General features: G+C 39.3%; 1 protein-coding gene across 1 annotated transcript; it reads left to right on the top strand.

Annotated features, from left to right (window-relative positions):
- The first annotated feature begins 1,918 nt into the window (after positions 1–1,918).
- On the top strand, positions 1,919–23,298 carry LOC139716803 (octopamine receptor beta-2R-like). Its single transcript, XM_071628338.1, has 3 exons — positions 1,919–2,341; positions 21,474–22,155; positions 23,015–23,298. The coding sequence occupies exons 1-3, from the start codon at positions 1,919–1,921 to the stop codon at positions 23,296–23,298; spliced, it is 1,389 nt and encodes a 462-aa protein (XP_071484439.1).

Here is a 23,298-nt window from a genome sequence, read left to right on the forward strand (position 1 = left end):
TTATTTATAAGTGAAATGTATTTTTATTTAAAAGTGAAATGTATTTTTGTGAAAAGTGAAACGAATTTCTATCTAAAAGTGAAATGTATTTTTGTAAAAAGTGAAATAAATATTGGTGAGTGAAATGTATTTGTTAAAAGTGAAATGAATATTGGCTGGAGTGAAATGAATTTTGTATTGTTTCCCTAATGGCGTTCCATAAGTGCGTGATTGCTTGGACATTAATAGGGAGCTTTAGATTTGCAGCGCGGACGCTCGAGACGACGCCTGAGCTGGACGTTCTCTTCTCTGCGTCGCGCTGAAAAATAGCTTTAGATTACGTTAGGACGCAACGTATACAAAATAAAATGGCGCCCCCATAAATATGATTGGTGCATGAAGTAGTTCTCTACGTCGCAAATTGTGCGGACGTAAAAATAGCCCAGAACGCGTCGTGAAAAACTCAGACGACGCAAGCTAAAAATAGATCGACTTGACGCGTGCTTCTGCGCATGCTCAGAACATGTTTTTGTTTTGTTTTGTTTTTCCTCTGAACGTCCCCGTCGCGAAAATCTAAAGCTCCCTGTTAGTTATGAACGTGCGAACGTGACGTCCGTGTGCGACTTCGCGATCTTTATGACCGCGAGGTCGCCTCCGGAGTCAACAACGGGGGCTGAGTCTGAATGAAGTTTAAAATCCGAAACTGTACGCAGCTAGTACTTGACATTACGTTGGGCTCCCTCCATGCCAGCTGTATGTGGGACTTTCTTCTTCACGTTGCACGCTTTATAGCAAAAGAATTTCGTCGCGGCCACAGTCATATCTTGATTGCGCTCACAGTAAGCTGTTCTTGTGCTTGTCTTCTCAGGAATGCAAGGTAAGTTTTTCTCAGGACAATACATGGGAAAATGCCTAGATTATGTCATCTATCCATCATAACTACTAATCTTAACTTGCAAAACTATATTCATTACATGCATATAACACGTATAATGTGAAATAGAAACTGATCGGCAAGGCATTTCGTCACCCAAGCGTAACTGTATAGTTTACATTGTAGTATATAGTTCATAGCATTAACTTATCATGTATAAAATTGTCGGACTGAATAAAAAATTTACACAAGGTTGGGATGCTGATGAACCTCAGCGACGGCATGCTTCATTAGGTATAACGCTTGATGCTATTTTGCTTCAAACAAGTAATGAGGTAGAAGCGTGGGAATTCTAGCAGATTGAGCAATGACATCCTTTTGGGATGGACTTTGCGGCTAAGTAACCATATTCCATGAATATCTTACTCTTCACTCATTTTCTTTCAAATGGTGGTATTTCAAGGTCGGTAGGGCCTATCCATTTCAATTTCATATTTGATATGCCTCAAAGGTATAAAAACCTTTAAAAAAAGTTACCTGCCACTGTGGTTATATATAATAATTCATCTGTAGTCCGTGAATTCGGTGATTTCAAAGTCAATTTAATAATGAAGATAATAATAATAGAAGTAGTAGTAGTAATAAAAATTATAACAAAGCCACATGCGAAGAAAAGAAAATTTAATAGAAAGAAAAAAAGAAGAAGGAGAAGGAAAAGAAAATTGGTGCAGGCTCAATGAAATTTTAAGTGATCAGAAAATATAGCATTACCTTGTGGATCTCTCCCCCCCCCCCCCCATCCTCCAAATTAATGTTTATGATAAAATGTGGACTTGTACAACCTAGGTCTTAAAATGGGGCTTCCTACATGACAGTTCTCATCTAAAACCTCTGATGCTGCGGGTCGATGTAAGCTTTGCACAGACTGAGGTTTTGATCCTTGGCTTGTATACACTCTACTCCTTTGAGGAGAGGCGCATGATAGCGAATGTCAAAGAGAACTACAGCTGATTAACGTACCCTGTATACAACTTTTGGTATAAGCATCAGTCTTAGATCAGCGACATGACAGACTTGGTGACTATTACCGTCAAAGAAGAGGTTACAACAATCGAGGAGATCATCCAGCCGTCGTCAAGTTCATTATCAACTTTAGTGAGTGATGGTAACTATGGCACCGTCTCAACAGCATCATCCGCGCCAACCATCGACGGAGACGGCGACGTCTTCGTCCACGATCCTAACTCGGCTGCTGCTATAGTCGAAGGCATCACCCTCGCCGTCATCCTTGTCTCCGCGTTACTAGGCAACCTGTTGGCCATGGTGACCATCCTCCGCGACCGCTCGCTGCGGAGGAATCCCCACAATCTGCTAATCCTCAACCTGACCGTCATGGACATGGGCGTGGCGGTGACAAGCATGACGTTCACCATGTGGTCCATCTTCGATAATGGCTACCTCTTACTCAACAGTGACGCTGTTTGCATCGTAAGTATCATGATTGACGAAGTATTCGTAAACGGAAATGATCCTTTACAATTATTGACAATGTTGAGAAAAATAAAATCTAACTGAAGTTATTTGTTCAGCATAAAAAAAAACATCAGAGAATGACAATGATAAACATCATGACAACCACAGAGTAAAGACGGATCTATGGAATACATAATATATGATAAGCTGAAGGGAAGCAGCCAACGAGGAATTAAAAGTTTCCTTAAAATCTGGCCGACCTAGGTAAGCAATAAATATGCATTAGTGGTAATCATTTGCATATTAAAATATGAAGTTGAACTTGAAAAAAAGAAAATAAAAAAAGGGAGGAGTACGATATATGTGCAGAAAAAAAAATCACACATTTTGCAATAAGTACATTAGAGTCTTGATATGTTGAACTTCCATGCGATAGTGTTCTCTGTAAGCATGGTAAGTATCGAATCTGTTTTTCGTCATGGCATAAAGATCTTTAAACATTGTCGAGAAATGGTAAATTGCATTCTTTCTACAGACTTAGTTTCATTTGAATCCTCCTTTTTTCTCTGCCCTCACTATCTACTCTCTCTACCCTAACCTCCTTTCATTTAAAGAAATACTCCCAAAAGATAGTTTGGACATTCAGGAGAGCTTCTTTTAAAGAACAGCAACTAATTTTTCAGGTGCCACTTCCGGGTTTCATTTCAGTTTTTATTTTTGTTTCTTTTGTTTTTAATGAAAAATAAAGGGGGCGCCGGTTGCGCCCCCCTCTGCATCCGCCACTCGGTCCAATATATTGTAATCGATGTAATCAAAAGTAAAACGTCTCGTATATCATAGCAACCACGATCGGCGAACCTTTTTGATTAATATTTCGCATTTTCGTCATCCATCACCCATGGGTAATCGTGTTATCATGGTGTTTTTGCACACATTTCTTAAACATAAGGCTAAGTGTACGCATTAGGACAAAATCGACAGTTCTGCAAGAATACAATAACTACATGTTTTCACTTTAACTGCTGTCTAAGTTACTACAATTTATTCCAATTGATTTGGTACAAACAAACGTTTTATAAACACCACTACAAAACCAATCCCTGCTGATGAGTTTTTCCGCCCACCTGGCCCCTGCATCAAAATTTTGTCAGCATTAGGATTTGGTTCGCTTGATGCGACTTGCAAGCTTCGGAAAGAACGAATTGTGTTTCATCGATTGCACAACAAGTTTCCGAGTTGTCGAAGAGGGAACAAGATAAAGGAGTGGCAACGCATTTATTGAACTCCAGGTTTCACATGTTTTCACGAAGTTATGGTAGCGGTCAGCGTCACAGTATATATGTAAATTTTATAAGATGACAAAGTTAATATGACGTCAAAACGCTCCTCTTGCTGGCATTACGACAATATGTCGAATCGTAAGAAAATATACATGTAATTTCACAACATGAATTTTAGGGGAAGAAATCACATTCTCCGAATAGATTCAGCGATGATATCTTTGCCATGTGACAGGGCCATTGTTCCTGATTTATCAACGTGTTTAGTGACAAATAGTACATACATCTATTTTTTCACAGATTATTTCATTATTCACTTGATTCATTATCCCATTCATTATTTACCGTAGATAATTATATCCTATGAACCAACCCGTGGAGACGATATGAGCTCCCTCGTGGAGACTTGTTGTATTTGATATTCTTGTTTATATCTCTATAAAATTTATAATGTTTGTTTTATGTTAAGTGCTGTCTGGGGCAAATTATTTGTATAGGGCCCCATTTTCTCTCTCTCTCTCTCTCTCTTCTTTCTTTTTTTGAATCAACAACAACAACCCTGCTGGAAAGAACACAGTGTTCCACGATGTGAGAAACACAATGTGAACACAATGTGAACACACCGTGAACACAGTGTGAAATGTCTTCACACTGTTAAATTCGAGTGTTTTAACAGTGTGAACATACTGTGATTCATCAATTCACAGTGTGACACAGAACATTACCATGTGAACACTCTGAAAACATCTCCACACTGTTAAATTCGAGCGTTTTCACATGGTCGACTATAATATTTATGCGACCACACTGTGAACTCACTGTGGGACAGTGTGTTCTGTCTAGCAGGGAAACAAGGGGAATAATTATGTAGGTAAACAACAATATCGGCATCGTAGCTATTTGTACATGAATTCCTTTAATCCCCTCCCCCTTTTCGCGAAAGTTGTCAAATTTCACATTTTTGCATTCCTGTAAGAGTCCAATAAAAAAAAAAATCTTATTTTACTATTATCAGCCAATTCCACTCAAACATGGTGTTTTATCCGTAAAAGAGGCGTAAAAAAATCAGTTTATTTATTTTACTGTTATTAGCAGATTAAACTCGAACATGGAATTGTTTTGTCCCTTTAAGAGTTGGGAAATTCATTTGTTCAAGTGGGTAAAGGAGACTAAAATATTATCCGCAATTATCTTGAGTCAGAGAAGTCATCTCGAAATTCACGTTATTTTATGATTGATGGACTATTCGTCAACGACGATATCTAACCACAACAGGATCCTTCAGATATATAATACTGCAAAGAGAGTTTCGGCTTTAATATTACACGGGGTTACTGCAGGACAATGCAGAATGTAATGATAGGACAATGAAATGATAAATAATGGGATTGCGAGGAAAAGGAGAGAGTTTATCACCATTCTCGTCATAAAACTTTCGCTCTATGGCATGTCCCCTATATCCCTCTCCCTCTCTTTCCGTGCTAAAGGGGATGGCTAGTAACTGACCAGTAGGAATCAGTGAGAATGCTGGGGGATAATTGTTCCAATTCTTGTGGGATTCATTTAAGAGTACATTACATATCTATTGTTGTGTGGAAATTATTTGCTTCAGAACGGTCTAATATTCAGGTAATGTGCAGTTTAATGCCCCGTCACTGTACAGGCATGCAAACCTGGAAACATTAAACTGCACACTACTCGAATATGAGACCATTCTGAAGCAAATAATTTTTCACACAACAACGGATATAAATATACTCTTAAATGAATCCCACAAGAATTGGAACAATCATCCCCCAGCATTCCCACTGATTCCCACTGATCAGTTACTAGCCATCCCCTTTAAAATTTATAATAACCGTCATCGCATTCATTATACATAATACATAAGCTGAGGTGATGACAGTTTCATAAAAATAATGTACAGGTAGTGGGGGAGCATCTTACGTTGCTGGGAGAAACTGGACGGTCCTTCGAAATACCTGTAGACACGTCGCTACCAACCGTTGATGACTGTCAACTGTAGAGTTTAAAGGTATCGTTTACCATAGGGAGCAGTGATTTTGGAAAGAAAAAAATGTTTGAATTATCGCATTTTATGCGTATTTGTAGGTCAGATGTATCACAAAACATCGTACCACATGAACATTTTGCAATAAAGCCTAATTTATAAAAAGACATTATTATTTTTCTCAATAAACAATTTCTTAATTTTGAATATCAATCGTTGTTCACATTTTGTATATTCAACAATATTTCACATTGATTATACTGATCAACATTTTCACGTTGGTTGTTTCTATCCCTTACTAAAATTCTAACCTTTTTTAAGCACTAAGGCTGGGTTTTTATTTCATCTCCAAGTGGTAAATAATGTCTTTAGCCCACGATACTCAGCAAATTCCGCCAGCTGCGTCGAATTGAGCAGAAAAAAAGGTAATTGTACCCACAAGCACGATGTCTTTTCAGTTCACTGAGATAAGCATCTGTGATATAATTTAAGATTATTCATATAATCATTATAAATGCTGCTTGCCACCACATCCACCTGACAGCAAGCTTGGTATTTGGCAATATCGAGAGATCTCTTTGCTGATACATCCAATGCCAAATAATGAAACGGTTGCTCCTCCAAGTGTTTATAGACGGAACATTTTTGTCGTCTTGTCTGGACGCAAGTTCATTCTTTGTTTGAACGTACATGATTGATGAATTCCATAAATGGTTACATCGGGCAAACTTATGCGCAATACGCCACTCTGATAACGTGGAAAATGCTTAACCAACTTACTGAGCAAAAGAGAAAGGTCATTTTAATAAGCCAATGCGCTATATGAGCTAGCTCCAAACTGACTTGTAGTGGTGGACACACTCAAGCACGCCCTCTAGAGCTATTTACAGTAACTTTGTTTGTCCGATGACTTTCGTCGCCACTGGCTTTTATCACCCCCACCCCCGTACGATGCCATAAATTGCTCTTCATCCACATTTTACGATTAGCAAGCGGCAGTAAATCACAAAATGTTTCCTGAAATAAAGACCCGCGGTTGAATTGCTGTCCTTATGAGTATAATTAATACAGTGATAAATGTTGTATACTCGAAAATATTCATAAAGCTCAAGATTATTACAACTTTCTCACGACATAAAACAATTTATCAGTCTAACTCATTTTAGCACAGTGCGAAAAGCAATATAAAACCGTTATGTTTAGGAGAGGCACAGTTAATATCCTGGAACATTCGGGGACAAATTTAACGGGTACTACAAACTTTTAATACCATTATCTCCGTCAAGGAGGTAATTTTTTGACGGCGTTAGTTTGTTTGTCTGTGTTTGCAAAATAACTCAAAAAGTTATGAACGAATTTGGATGAAACTTACAGGAAAAGGTTCTAATGACACAAGGAACAAATGACTATCTTTTAGTTTTGGTAGTGATCCGGATAACCATCTGGATCCAGGATATCTTTTGTTTTTGGATTACAATTGGCAAGCCCGGCAGAAAGTGCCAGTAATGTTTACTCTCACGTCACCACAATATATATAGGGTATTGGAGAACTCGACGACATTTTAACATAATAACACAAAACATAATGAAGAGTTTGTTCGAAAAAAAAAAAACACCCTGATGAATCAATTTGTTCAATTCCTTCAAATCACGATTTTTCGTTACACTCTGTTGGCGTAGAACGCGATTGAAGTAGAGGTCGTATGAATGTCGGTTACCTATGTAATACGCGGTTTAATATTCAGACGTCTACAAAGAGGATAATGTGAAATTTTGTATTTTTCAATTTGTTTTGCGGCAAAAACCGGTAAGTCCACTTCTCGATTTGTTGTAAGAGTCGAAAAGTCCACCGCGTGTGCTATCGGTGCGTTGCAAGTCTTGCGAATCGACTTACTTCTCCAGTTTTTAGCAATGCTCATGAACTGGATTAGCACACACACACGTTATTTTGCGGATGAAGATGTGCAAGACATCTCTTTTTTTTTATGTAGACCTACTGGATTGGATACTGCTTTGCCGTCGGTGGTGACGGCATGTTATGGCCATAGTTTTTAGTAATCAGGCTACTTCCGCATTTTTCGAGCAATGATCATAACATTTGGCGCACACATTTGCCTTGAGTGAAGATGTGCAGGTCACATTCATTAATGTCTCAAAAACTGCGTTACCATTATGGTAACAGCATATTACGGCGACTGATCGGAAAAATAATAGATATCGAAAAAGTTCCTCACTTTTCAAGCCAACTGATCATGAAGCTTGACACACACATTAAGTGTCGGGATGAAGATGTGCAAGGCATTTTTTCGAATGTACTGGAAACTGCGTTGTCATGGTCACAACGCATTACAGTAATATGTAAACGGCATATTATAGCAATAAATTGGGAAAATATTGCAGCATTTTCTCATTTGTTCAAGAAGAAAAAAATGCTCTAGAACCTTGGTACACTGTACATATACATTGGCGTCGGGGTGAAGACAATTTTTTGACTGTATTGGAAACTGCGTTGCTATAGTAACCACATATAGTGAAAATAAATCAGGACAAAATATTTGGATCAAACTACTTGCTCATTTTTTTTTCTTTTTCAGCAATGCTCATGCAATTCGGCACACCTGATGTTCTTTGGAACAAGGGGAGCAGGACACTTGTTTCGAATATGTGTGGGAAACTGTGTTGCATGGTAACGGCAGATTTTATTTCTTGCGCTCCCATCAGGTTGGACGAAAACTGGTCAGCTTCTAAAAGCTTCTCTCATCATAATATGCTTCCATCCGAGTATTTATAGATAGATCAGCATGCAGTAGCCGTGACGCCAGCGCCGCTGCCTGAATGCTTATCGCGAAGTCCATATCGTTCGATCGTGTATATCATATATACATACAGCATGCATAACACAGCGTGACGTCATGATGGCAGACATCTTGATGTCACCTAATACATGATATACGGCGTGCTTAAATTGGTTAATGTGAACTTATGGGCTTTTTGCGACATAACGAGAAGTAGACTTCTTGAAAGTTGTGCCTAAATAATATTATACATTATCATGTACTACTATATCCCGGTTATTGAAATGAAAGGAAGGAGGTTTAGTCCTCACTTTATCTTTAAATAAAAACCATGAAGCTACAAGTAGCTCAATGAATGAACTAACCGCAATCTTTGTCTTGTCTGAATTGACATGTAAAGACCAGTTACAATATTCAGATTCAGGCGTTCTGCAAGTCATGTAGCTAAAATCAAGGTACCATCAATCTGCATAACGCAAAAAATAGTTTGCCTGGCATGTGCGCTGAGCTATTTTCGGGTATAATACAGCACGCACGGCAAAGCCAAGACATCATTCTGTTCTGGAGAAAATGACTAAAGTCATTTAGAAAGAGAGTAAAGAGCATGGGTGATGTTGCACGAGAGCATTACTGAAATCATTTCTATACGGTCAATGAGTAACTGCACACTCTTTCCCGTATTTACTCATCGTTGGTAGGTTACAACACGATGGCAATAACTTGATGGAAAAGACACCTCTTAACCTTATTCAATTTTCGCGTGAATCATCGAAATTAATCTAAGATTGAATTTGTGCTCAGTTGAAAGAGAAATGTGAGGTGTGATGACGTCATCACCTCTGTAATTTGAATGAGGTTATAGCAAATATCGTTCACTCCTTAAAAAGAAAAGAAACAAAAAATTGGGAGTGTAAAATTCCATAACTATATTTTATGTACAGCCTAAATCAGTTATAACGAAGTCCTTGGGACCGGCAGTTTTCTTTCGTTATATCGAAATTTTGTTGCAACCGAACAAATAAACAATAATGATTAAAAAAAACCAACAACATAGAGGGGATATTGTTGCGGCCTGAATTTTTACTTCGTTGTAACCGGAATTTGTTATAGCCAAAGTTCGTTATAACGGGAGTGCACTGTATAATAATGGCTTTAATGAAACATCTATCATCGTGTCCGTTCAGTTTTACTTTAGTTTGTATGATACAGGCAACGTGAAGAATGTGGAAATCCATCTTGACATTATTGCTTAAAGAGTGTGTACAGTTCTGGTCGAGGTGAGGATTTAGCTTTTAACGTTTTGCAAGATATTCAGAAACCACTCTTTATATGAGATGTCAAAGAGCATGCAATTCTAAGGGGTATCAAAAGTTTATTTGATGAAAATCGGTTTTTAAATGGCTGAGATATCCAAAAACAAGGTGAAACAAAGAGATCCTAATAAAAGGCGTGGCCTGTCGCCTTTTATTATTCTCACTTTTTTGATATCTCAGCCATTTGAAAACCAATTTTCATCAAATAAACGTTGAATCCTTCTTAATATTACATGCTCTTTCATATTTCATAAATGGTTTCTCATTATCTCACTTAGGAATGTTCAAAACATGAATCCCCACCTCAACCAGTACTGTACAGTCCCTTTAAGGAGCAAGGTCATGAGAAGAGTGTCTTGAAACTTAATTGTGCGGAGGTTTACTGCAAAATGATGGGTTTTTGTTGCCATAGCAGAATATAACTGGTACAACGAATCTTTGGTGCAAGTTGCGTATTCGATAGCGTACGATTTATAAGGGTTTGGATGAATATTTAGACGCCATAAGCAGTATTTCTTATTAAGCGTTTCGGCAGGATCGCTCGGAAAGGTTGGCTCTCGCCTGTTTAAGATGTGGTGATTACGTGGTTCGTTGTGATAGTGGACAAGGCTTTGGATTAGTAAATTTAAGACCATTCGTTCGAATCCCTGACCTGGTGCGTTCACCCTTGGACAGGCTGTTCTATCCATCTCCTGACCCAGGTATATATGCTCGCCATGCTTAGGCAATGAAGACACGAAACGAATAATTTTCTAATATTGTCTAAACCGTACCATTGTCATTATACATTGACCCATGTATTGTTATTGCCAGAATGACAACGGCTCATCCGCTTGCAGCATGTGGCTTATCCGACCCCCAAACCTGCATTAGAGAAGAATTTGCTATATCCCTGTATATTTGTACCTTTTTTTATTTTCTTTTTTTTCTCTGTGTTTCGGTCATTTTTTTTTTTTTGTACCCGTACTCCTCATCTCGATCTTTAGCGCGATTTTGTATGGGACCTACGCTCGACAAGCTTGCTTTTAAGTAGGTTCCTCCATATTTCTTTAGCATTCATTCTCAGATTCAAACTTTCATAGATCGACCACTATGTTTTATAATATCATGTTTGCAATATTCTATGTATGTCTCCTAGATGGATATCATGTATTTCATTTCGTAATATTATGCCTCCTAGCTGGATATCATGGATTATTTAATTTTGTATTATTTGATGTATTTTTTTCATCGGGAAATATAAAAATTAAATTGAAATTGAAATTGAAATACTAATGACAGTGCTCTCAGGGAGAAAATTTTAAGATTAATGAGAATACCCTAGGGAAATTACGTTTACCACACCGAAGGAGATATCCATGCATTCTCAACATTATCATGATTATAAGTTAAAATATCAGGCATATTTGCTTTACATCTGTATGACATTGTGTGATTATACAATGGCTTATTTAAAATATCTTACTGTTTTTGTAAGCATGGTGTATTTTGCACATTAATATATTTTTGTCGAAAATGAAAATGAGTAAATGAAGTGAAATGAAAGATCATGATCAAGAAGGAGTACTCAAATTGATTAAACTTTTACTGCAACTGATTGACAAATATTTATATATTATTGGATGGCCTTGAGGTTAATAAAAGGAAACATTGGACGAGCTATGCACAAATATTGGACGAGTCGAAGACGAGTCCAATATTTTGCTTAGCGAGTCCAATATTTCCTTGTATTGACCGAAAACAGGACATCTACTGTTATCATTATCCAACAGAGGTTTTTGAAGAATATTTGCAAGATCGGGTTTGTCAAGCTGTTCGAAATCGGTATCTAAGTTTTTCTCACGCAGATAATCTTTGAATACAATCACCGAGATCTTGGTGGCTTTGTGCGTATTCTCACTGTCTTTTTTGTTTAGAAGTTTTTCATAATCCTCTGTATCCAGATCTGCAAATCGCCGAGGAGCTGTAGATCTATTCTTGGTAGCCGCCATGTTACTGTTAGGCCGAGATCTAGCTAATTTAGACCAGAATTAGATGTTCTTGTATCCGAGATCTGAGACACAGTTTACGTCACATCTACCGTAGATCGTGAAAGGTCGAATTAACACACATAACGTAACATGCATGCGAATGCAAGCGGCGGCCGGCTACATGTATTTGCATATCGCGGGCTATCTAGCAGTAGCGCTGAGCTGATCGATCGTCGCCTGCACAAAAAAAAATGCAACTTGTTTTCATCAAACCTAAATTTAATTTCCTGTTATGAAAGCGATATTTTGAAAAATTGTATCAAAAAACAATTTTAACTAATTGATATATGAAATTTGTTTGTATAAACACAGAATTTTAGAAAAAACGATATTTTAGGTAATTCGTGAATGACCGATCACAGCCATTTTTACTTCATTTTTTCGGGTCATCTCGTATATCTCAACCAATCACGGTGCAGTTTATAAAAACTTTGGGAATCCCCCTCTTGCCGTCCAATATTTTAAATATTGGTCGCCTCGGCAGAAAATATTGGTCGAGTTCAACCAACTTTCTAAGTGGGTCGGAGGTTATGAGGTGCGTCGACAAAATAACACTTGTATTTGGGCTCTAAAAATCCTCTGTATGGATAATAATGCCCTATAATTATTCAGTGCCGGTGTAAACGCCTTGATTATATAAGTCATTATGGGCATAATCATAAACTGGGGGCGGGGTAATACGTTCTTCATATAGTGATTACCTTCTTATACTGTATCATGGCTAAATATTACACAAACACTTGATAGTCGAGTTTACATCGATGAAGGGCAATTTGTCAATCGGTTGGAAGAAGGGGTATAATGAAAATGTGACGGTAATAGAGAACAAGAGACCCGGGGGTCACGCGCTCACCTGAATATCGCAAGTTCACCTTCCACGCATTCTTGCACACTCTTACCGGAGAACATTGGAAACTTAGGTTTGCATATGGATTCCTCCCCCCCCCCCCCAACTCCAGGGTGGGGGGGGGGGGGGGGGGTAGGCAGTCCTGGATCTGCAATGAACAAACTTGGAACTAAAGTCATCAATGTACAAACTAATGGTATTAACTTTGCTTTAGGGCAATTCCACGATAACACCGTGACACTTTTGAGTATAATTTCACTCATCAAATGTAAATAATAATCAAAATGTAACACTTGAGAAAAAAATTTTATTGTGTATCTATGCATATCGTCATAAGCAATTTTGAAAACAAAAGAAAGGAAGAAAAACTGCTGTGGTAAATGAGTTATGCAAGATTAATTACCACTGTAACACCGTGACGCAAAATGGACATGGGTTTTTGTGCACTTTGTTTACTGACAAAACTCTGTGAAGTTAATGAACATTTTGATAAGTGGATGTGTTCATTGGATGCACTAGAGACTCAATGACAATAATGAAGTAAAATTTGATTAAAGAATCAATTGACAGGAAAACTATGACATAGATTTTATATAAGTGCACCGTAACACCGTGACTGTAACACCGTGACCTCTGAAATGTGTGTAGAAAACCTATGGAGAATCCTGTTGTCTTACTTTCAGCTCATAGTGTTTCTCCATTAGGTAGAATGAAATGATGATTCATGATGAATGTTTGACATCACAGTTTAACACTTCCAGATAAAACAAAAAATTATTGAAATCATAACAGATTAACAAAAACAACAAAGTAAAGAAAAACTTTGCACTGTAACGCCGTGACATGTCATATACGTTTGTGCACGTTACAGTCAGGAACACTGCTCTTTCAGTAAAATATACTTTATGTTTTGAGACATAATTCACTCTATCATCATTGAAAGCTTGTTAGATATTTCTGAGTGAACTTTTAGGGTTTACAACTACTCTTTGAAAGTCCAATTTGTATACTGAAAGATGACATACAAATTTGAAACTTTGATTTTAATACCTTTGGTCACAAAGCCAGGTGAACCCACTGAGCAATTTCAGTAGCAATAAAAAGAATCATTCAAGCAATTTGTGTGGTACAAAATGTACCATAATTATTATTCTTTTTCAAAGATGTACTGGAAAATGAACATATGTACATAAAAATGATTACAATGCAAATTCTCATTCATACACATAAATCCTAGTGAGTGTGGCTCTTTTAATGGTGAAACTTGTAAGATTGTAGACAGCACCATGCACAGGAAAGTAGTATTCTAGTGAGATTAACTTTTGGTGGACACATCGATCTAGCTTCAGTATGTCCTTTAAGTAATTCTTTAGGATACCAGGGAAGCTGCTGCAAGATTTCAGACTGTTTATCATGTTAGGAACACATCTGAGTCTACAAAATAAGAGTCAAACCATGTGATGAAATGGTCAATTATGATAAAAATATTAAACAAAGGGTATTAACTCAACTGAAACTGTTGTCTTTACCATAATTAAAAGTTCAAAACCTTCAGACATGTTTGCTCTGGATAGTTATGAATCTGGTAGGTGGCACACTGTGAGTGGACTGCTTCCAGTTTAACCCACCATGTGCTCTGAGTGTTGATTGGCATATCAAACCCCACTGCATTGTAAACACAGTTCTCGATTTTTGGCACAGAAAGGATTAAAATTGCATGATGCTGGCAACAAGTACAAGTGATAATCTTTGTGGATATAGCTTGACCCATCTGTTATGAACAATCCTTGAAAAACCTCTATCTTTTGAGTAAATGTGACAGAGAAATCAGATGGTCACTTCAACAGTTAATTATCATGTGTAATCCGGTATGTGTCCTGTGTTATTGCAATGCAAGGCACTGTGTTATAGTCACGGTGTTACAGTTACTGTAACACCGTGACACATTTTAATCAGCTTTAATTAATAAACAAAATGAGTTACCATCACTTTAGTACTTGTATATGGTAGCTACATGTGGTCATGATTTGGGCTATCAAAATAAACCCTTTTGTGTCTGTAATTTTCAAACAATACTAAAAACATCAGTTTTTACTGTAACACCGTGACATTATTGATGATCGTATTTGCGATGTTCGCTGAAGCTTAACACATAGAAAATCTTGCACTTTGATGATTATTTTGGTAATGATGTTCAACCCTTAAACTCTGAAAACAAAGGCAAAGTTTTTACTTCCTTTTTCATTTTCTCATGCTACATTCATTTAACTTCATTATATTTTTCAGATAATTATGTCAAATTTAATTATGCTGATTTTATGCACATATTTAGCAAAGTTAATGATGTGATTTTTTAACAAGATGGTCAAATATGAAAAATTCAGTCCTTAAGCTTTCATTTGATACCAAAATGAATGACATTTGACTATTTTGAAAATTTGATGGTCATGTCCACTTTATCGTGGAATTGCCCTTTATCATTTCTGGTTCTAAAGAAGATTTTAAATATTCCTTAATGTGGGGGGGGGGGTGGGCCCCCTAGGGGTCCCCAAGAGGGACATGGTGCCCATTTGAAGGTATCGAGATTCTATCCCCCTAGGGATGCTAAATTACCTGCTAAGTTTATTGGTAAAACTTAACCATGAGGTTTTCAAGAAGAAGATGAACATGTACAATTCAGGCCCCATTACAACTGTAGGACTTCTCCCCATCCCCTCTCCTGGGTCCCGGGGGGGGGGGTACCCTCGAATTCCGCCAATCCCGTGAACAAACTTGAAACTACAGTCATCAATGTAGTAACTCATATAGTATAATAGTATTATCTAAGCCCTATCACTTCTGGTTCTAGAGAAGATTTTAAAAGATTCCTTAATTTTAGGGGGTTTGAGCCCCCTTGGGGGTCCTTCAGGTGGGCCATGGTGCCCATTTGAAGAAATTGAGATCCTATCCCCCTAAGAATGCTACCTACCAGGTTTAGTGAAAATCAGACATGGGAATCTCAAAGTGAAGATGAAAATGTACAATTTAGGCTCCATTAGGACCCCTTCCCACCCTCTCCCCTGGGTCCCAAGGGGGCACCCCTGATTCCCCCATGAACAAACTTGAAACTACAGTCATCAATGTACTAACTCATAGTATTATCTAAGCCTTATCACTTCTGGTTCTAGAGAAGAAGCTTTTTCAAGATTCCTTAATTTTAGGGGGTTTGAGCCCCCTTGGGGGTCCTTCAGGTGGGCCATGGTGCCCATTTGAAGAAATTGAGATCCTATCCCCCTAAGAATGCTACCTACCAGGTTTAGTGAAAATCAGACATGGGAATCTCAAAGTGAAGATGAAAATGTACAATTTAGGCTCCATTAGGACCCCTTCCCACCCTCTCCCCTGGGTCCCAAGGGGGCACCCCTGATTCCCCCATGAACAAACTTGAAACTACAGTCATCAATGTACTAACTCATAGTATTATCTAAGCCTTATCACTTCTGGTTCTAGAGAAGAAGCTTTTTCAAGATTCCTTAATTTTAGGGTGTTTGGGGCCCCCTTGGGGGCCCCCCAGGTGGGCCATGGTGCCCATTGGAACAAATTGAGATCCTATCCCTCTAAGGATGCTACCTACCAAGTTTAGTGAGAATCGGAAATGGGGATCTCAAAGTGAAGATGAAAATGTACAATTTAGGCCCCTTTAGGACCCCTCCCCATCCCCTCCTCCTCCCCTCCCCTGGGTCCCAAGGGGGGCACCCCTGATTCCCCCATGAACGAACTTGAAACTACAGTCATCAATGTACTATTAAACTCATGCCCTATCACTTCTGGTTCTAGAAAGAAGATTTATAAGATTCCTTAATTTTAGGGTGTTTGGGCCCCCTGGGGCCCCCCAGGTGGGCCAGGGTGCCCATTTGAAGAAATTGTGATACTATCCCCCGAAGAATGCTACCTGCCAAGTTTGGTGAAAATCAGACATGGGGTTCTCAAGAAGAAGATGAAAATGTAAAAAGTTTACTGCGCACGACGGACGATGGACGACGCACGACGCACGACGGACGCCGGACGAAGAGCGATCGCAATAGCTCACTTGAGCCTTCGGCTCAGGTGAACTAAAAAGACGATGATGATGATGATGGTGATGATAATGGTGGTGGTGGTGATGATGATGATGACGAGGAGGAGGGGGATAATGAAGACATTGATAATGCTGACCGTAGCAATTACGATTATGCATCATGACGGGTAGACGATTACAATCAATATTACGATGACGATGACGATTAAAAGGACATAATCATGTATCGATCGCCGCTAGTAAAAATCTCGTTGTTATGGGTGTTGCTAAAAGTATCTTTGCGTCGAGGTGCAGGCTGTTCTGAATTCTTGCGGCATAATTCATTCGACAAGACTCAATTCCTTCGATAATGCACAGAATAACTTTCCAATTCATTCATAGAATGACTAGGAAAATGAAATATCCATACTACCAGGTGGTGGCTATATTTTCTCACCTCCATAAAACTATTTATGGGGCTGGATGATTTAAAGACATTTTCACACAGCGTTAGGCTCGCAGGATTGTTCCAGAAGGCTTCTTTATATCATTTTTTAGTGTCTTACTTGGCATTATCACAGCACAGACTGTTCCAAACGTCACGGATAGAAACGTGTACTACTTCTGGATTGAACATCTCTCTCTCTCTCTCTCTCTCTCTTTGCTCCCTTTTATTTCTTGAAACATTTGAAATCAATACCCAAATTGTTTGAAACATCGCAAGACATTCATAACAGCAAAGAAATAACAACAATAAATACAATGTTCGTGCAGCCAGCAATTTTTTCAAGAAGTGAGAAGTGCGTGATTGCCTTATAAACATAAGAAATACAATGTGATATGAGCAAAAGCATATTGTTATCGACTTTTCGCAATAGAATATTACGAAGAGAATTTTGGAGCCTAATGTAAGACTGAAAAGCTTTGGTCGAAGCCTGTCCAGGGTCTTGTACGTATGCAGTGGAATCGAGACTACGCACATCCAGTATGAACAGGGCCCAGTTCCTACTTAGGTCTCAAACAAAGCAGGTGTACACATTCTGACTCCGGAAAGATTGGCTGAACTCGACACGACATTTATGCCCAAAATTAAACGCTGCATACGTTATGCGCAATATTTATCGTGGTGCTATATACACGGCAGTGAAAGCGTCAGGCAGTCAGTTTTATGGTCAATTCACTCTACCGAGGATCATAGCAAATTTGCGGTCGTAAAATGCTGCATTTTTCGCGACATAAAATCAATCAAAAGTCTGGAGAAAAGATAGAAAGTGAGAGAGAGAAAAAAAAGTTGTAGACAACGAATAGAGAAAACGCGGGCGATGTGGTAAATCTTTGCGACTTTACGCTTCAAAGGTGACTGCCGAGCGATGCGTTTCTGACAATCATGCTCGATTTACAGGGAGTTCGGTGGTTTGCGAACAGTTGGAAGTAGAAACTTCTCTAAACCACTAACTCCACTTGCACTCTGAGCTAATACGTCCCACACCCATTTTCCGCCTCCCTGAATTCATACTCATAAATGATGATGATGATGATAAGTAACAACAGCAAAAGTGAAAGTACTCATACTATAGACATGCAATATAAGATATGTATACATTGTGTTTAAATGCGGGCAGAAAACAACACGAGCAACTAGATGAAAGTTGTTTTATGTTACAATGCACAAATCAACTAGAAATGTCACTAAGGCGACTGCTATGCCTCCGCCATGATGCATGATTCTCCTAATAGGTCTATAGTACATTTGGACAATGTATAACAACATTTTCACAATATTGGCAAAATATTGATATAACATGTTTGTCACAAATGTGTTGAATGTTCACCTTCCTTTACCTAGGTTTAATTAGATGAATAGGAGAGCATGTATTTGGGGATTCAAGGACTTTAACTTGACTTTGACCCATTCATAAGTGTATGAATACTGTAATTTTCAAGGTATGGAGAAAAAGTGTAATTTCTGTATTGAAAAGTACACTGTTACCATTTTCTTTTGGCCTTTGACCTTAAAATTCATAGGATAATCACTGTCAGGCAGAACATGCATAAATATGTAGTAAGTTTCAAGATAACTTGAGCCACTTCTGAGATATGGAGGAAAAAGTTAGTTCAGCACTTTCCCTTGATCTTTGACCTTTTGACCTTTGAGGCAACCCCCCCCCCAAAAAAAAAAAAAAAAAGAGAAAAAGAAAATTTCCAGATAATCTAGGTTATACATGCATACACCAAGTGCAAAAAAAAAAAATGCTGGCATTACATAAATACATGTATGAGGGAAATAGTAAAAATTTGAAGTGTTGCACTTGACCTTTGACCCCTGACCTTTTACCCTATGAACCCTAGATTCTCTAAATAACTGCCAGTCAGTGCATGTATACTATGTTCCATGAAGATACCTTGAACAATTTCCAAGGTACGGAGAAAAAAGCAAAGTTTTAATATTTTAACTTGACCTTTTGACCTTTGACCTCATGACCCAAAACTTTCACCAGAGAATCTTAATTGGGTAATACATGTATACACTAAGTTTCAAGAAAATATCTTCAGGCATTGCATAGATATGGAGGAAATAGTGAAATTTTACGTATTTGTCCTTGACCTTTTGACCTTGACCATGTGCACCCAGAAGTTGATAAGCACAACTTCACCCCATAATACACATACATGCCAAGTTTCATTAGGATACCTTAAAAGGTTTTGATAGTTACCCTGTCCACAAAATTTATTACGGACGGACGGAAGGACGGACGGACGGACGGACAACCCGAAAGCATAATGCCTCCGGCACCACTTCGTGGCGGAGGCATAAAAACAGGAAACGAGTTTAAACGAACAACAACCTGAGTATCGCAATTTCACCTTCCATGCATTCTTGCACACTCTTACCTGAAACATTGGAAACTTAGGTCTGCATATATGCACCCCCCCCCCCCCCCAACTCCAGGGTGGAGGGGCAGGCAGCCCTGGATCTGCAATGAACAAACTTGGAACTAAAGTCATCAATGTACAAACTCATGGTATTAACTTTGCTTTATTATTTCTGGTTTTAGTTAAATATTCCTTAGGGGGGGGGGGGGGGCTAGGGGCCCCCAAGAGGGACATGGTGCCCATTTGAAGGAATTGAGATTCTATCCCCTAGGGATGCTACCTGCTAAGTTTAGTCAAAATTCATCATGAAAGAAGAAGATGCATGTACAATTCAGGTCCCATTAGGACCCATCCTCATCCCCTCTCCTGGGTCCTAAAAATGGGGGAGGGGGCACCCCTGATTTCGCCAATCCCATGAACAAACTTGAAACTATAGTCATCAATGTACTAACTCATAGTATTATTTAAGCCCTATCACTTCTGGTTCTAGAGAGGATTTTTAAAGATTCCTTAATTTTAGGGGGGTTGGGCCCCCCCCCCCCCCCCCCCTGGGGGCCCCTCAGGTGGGCTATGGTGCCTATTTGAACAAATTGAGATCCTATCCCCCTAGGGATGCCACCTACCAAGTTTGGTGAAAATCAGACATGGGAATCTCAAAGTGAAGATGAAAATGTATAATTTAGGTCCCATTAGGACCCCTCCCCAACCCCCCCCCCCCCCCGGCCTCCCCTGGGTCCCAAGGGGGGCACCCCTGATTCCCCACACTGTAAAAACATCGGTGTTAGATTTAACACCACGGGTGTTAAATCTAACACCGATCAAACTTCAATAGAGGACCACACCCACAGGTGTTAAAAATGCACTGTGATGGTGTTGAAAAGTGTTCACCTGACACTTCGTGGTGTTAATTTGACACTGTACCTGGTGTTATTTTGACACTGTACTGGTGTTAATTCAAAAATGACACCACATGAGTTGATTTGATATTTGTTGGTGTTAATATCAATGGTTTAACACCCGTCCAGCTTCAATAAGAGACCACACCAGCTGGTGTTACTTTGGTGTAAATTTATTTTCACATTTTTTTCAAAAATCTAGTATTTTAATGTAAAATTCTTGATCGTCTTGTTTAAATTAAAAAATCAACAAGAAGTGCAGTTACTAAGAAACTCTTCAAAAAACAGTTTAAAATTTGGAAATGACACCCGGAGGTGTTAATCTAACACCATAAATGAGCACCGAAAATTTAACACCAGCTCGGTGTTCACTATTTAACACCGGACTTTTTGCAGTGCATGAACAAACTTGAAACTACAGTCATCAATGTACTATGGGAAACTCATAGTATTAACTAAGCCCTATCACTTCTGGTTCTAGAGAAGAAGATTTTTAAAGATTCCTTAATTTTAGGGGGTTTGGGCCCCCCTTGGGGCCCCCAGGTGGGCCATGGTGCCCATTTGAAGAAATTGAGATCCTATCCCCCTAGGGATGCTACCTGCAAAGTTTGGTGAAAATCGGTCATGGGGTTCTCAAGAAGAAGATGAAAATGTAAAAAGTTTTCGCACGACGGACGACAGACGACGGACGCCGAAGAGCGATCGCAATAGGTCACTTGACTGGTTGAGCCGAAGGCTCAGGTGAGCTAAAAATACCTAGGAGGGTATGAATGACGTAGTTTGCCCGGAACTACATTTCATCGAAACCTCCAAACGACCATGTGTGTTACTTTCTTGTGTAGTTATCTTCCTTTACCCTCTTCATTTGCTCAATCTAGGCTTACATACTTACAACTATAGCTAAGAATTCGTCACCAGACATAAAATTTCAAATAAAAGCGAATACATGTAGTTACATTCTGCGTCAAATCATACCTACTGTTGCTAAACGAGGGATTGTTTAGTCACTGGTGATTGTTTGTCTTCTACACTTACTGTCACTTTCTACACTTAATTCTCTCTCAGTTCAATGGATTTGGCGCACTGCTCTTCACATTCGGCAACTTCACCACGATTCTCTGTATCGCTATCGATCGCTACCTGACGGTCGTCTGGTCTGTGCGCTTCAAGCCGACGAGAAAGCGCGCTTTGGGATTTATCGTCTTTGCCTGGACGCTGCCGATAGCTTACACCATTCCGCCCACCGTGGATTTCCTGTCCGACTTCGTCTACAACCCGCACACGCACCACTGCTCGCCCAAGTGGTCCAACTGCGCTTTCTACATGATCTGGTTCATCTTTCTCTTCGGAATCACCGTCCCCGTCATGGCGTTCTGCTACATCAACGTCATCCGGCTGCTTCGGCGACAGGAACTGCAGCTGAAGCGTCACGCCCAGCAAGCCAGAAGGTCCTCTACCTTGGAGACTACCAGTAACTCCGACAATGGCATCGTAAATATCGCCATGACTACGGTCAACCAGTCGAATGGTCTTGGAGAGGCAGAGTGGGCCCCCGAGACAGGCAGCGTAACCATGGGAACGGCAGCTGGTTCTTCGTCCTCACGTCTCCAATCGGAGGACAGTTCTAGCGATGTCATATCGCGCGATACCGTTGTCCTGCAAGAGAAGACGGCTAGGAAGCGAAAGCGCCTGCAGATACGGGTGAGCCTCGGAAAGCTGACCGGCGAGAAGCAAGTCACTTTAATAGGTGAGCACATAAAGCCTGAAGAAACACGAATCAAAAAATTGTGTCATAACAAATACCCGGCCGATTGATTTTTCAAAATTAATGTTTAGTCTGGGAGGGCGCACTTAACAATCTAGTCGCTACAAAACCAAACAGCCGAACACCACTGATCTCGGGTAGAGATCTTGGCACCGTTTCATGAAAGTTGTCAGCCCTGACAAGTTGTCAGTTACCGACAATCACCATGGTAACAGTGAGACACCGGAGCTTCTCAGCCAAGCAAATCCACAGATTTTGCTGAAGTTGTCAGACATGTCAGAGACTGACAACTTGTCAGGGCTGACAACTTTCATGAAACGGTGCCCAGTACAGTCGATGGGCCAGCATTGCATAGTGAAACCATCCGATCCCCAGTCCAATTTTAAGTGATGTTAACCAGTAATCAGAATACGCTTGTTCTTACAGACACAGTTAAATCTCACGTATCTGGTATCAAAATGAATCATATTTAGTACACTGTACATGATGATTCCACATGAGGTCAAAACTTTGTTTTAATGTTTTTCTTGAAAATTGATAAACACATTATAGGGCCTAGGCTATACAACAATCTGATGATTAAATGAAATATCAAAATAATGAAACGTTTTAAATATATACTGTTCATAATCATAATTGATAATAATAATAATAATAATAATAATAATAATAAACCATTCTTAAAGAGCGCAAATTACATTCAAGTCTCTAAGCGCTTTGATGGTTTTTGGAGGAAAAACAAAACAAAACAAATATTTGTGATTACAACTCCATTCGTCCTAGAGCATGATTCCATGTTGGACATCAACTTAATTTAATTTTCTTTTGCTATAAACGTCAGGTCTTCTTCTGGTTACAACCACCGTGGTATGTTGGGCCCCTTACTCCACCATCAATTCCTGCTTTGTACCAGAAAGTGTAGTCACCTCGTCCAATTTCCACTGGCTGGGGGTACTGAGCATGTGGATAGGCTACACGGACGCCGCGCTCGATTCCCTCATCTACTGCTTCATCAACCGTCGAGTGCGCGCACGATATCGGGGCCTCATCGGCTGTCGCGTAGACTGTGGTGTCTTGCGCGACCGCTTTTGTGCTCTCTTTCGTCAAGACATTGTAGAAGAATGA

Source organism: Diadema antillarum, unplaced genomic scaffold (genome assembly GCF_040938485.1).
Source record: "Diadema antillarum isolate AM-2024a unplaced genomic scaffold, OU_Dant_1.0 scf00000007, whole genome shotgun sequence".
Lineage (NCBI taxonomy): Eukaryota > Metazoa > Echinodermata > Echinoidea > Diadematoida > Diadematidae > Diadema > Diadema antillarum.

Coding starts and splice junctions, on each gene's coding strand:
- LOC139716803 (XM_071628338.1), top strand. CDS start 1,919: ATGACAGACTTGGTGACTATTACCGTCAAAGAAGAGGTTACAACAATC. Junction 2,342..21,473: donor ACAGTGACGCTGTTTGCATC/GTAAGTATCATG, acceptor ATTCTCTCTCAG/TTCAATGGATTTGGCGCACT. Junction 22,156..23,014: donor GAAGCAAGTCACTTTAATAG/GTGAGCACATAA, acceptor TATAAACGTCAG/GTCTTCTTCTGGTTACAACC.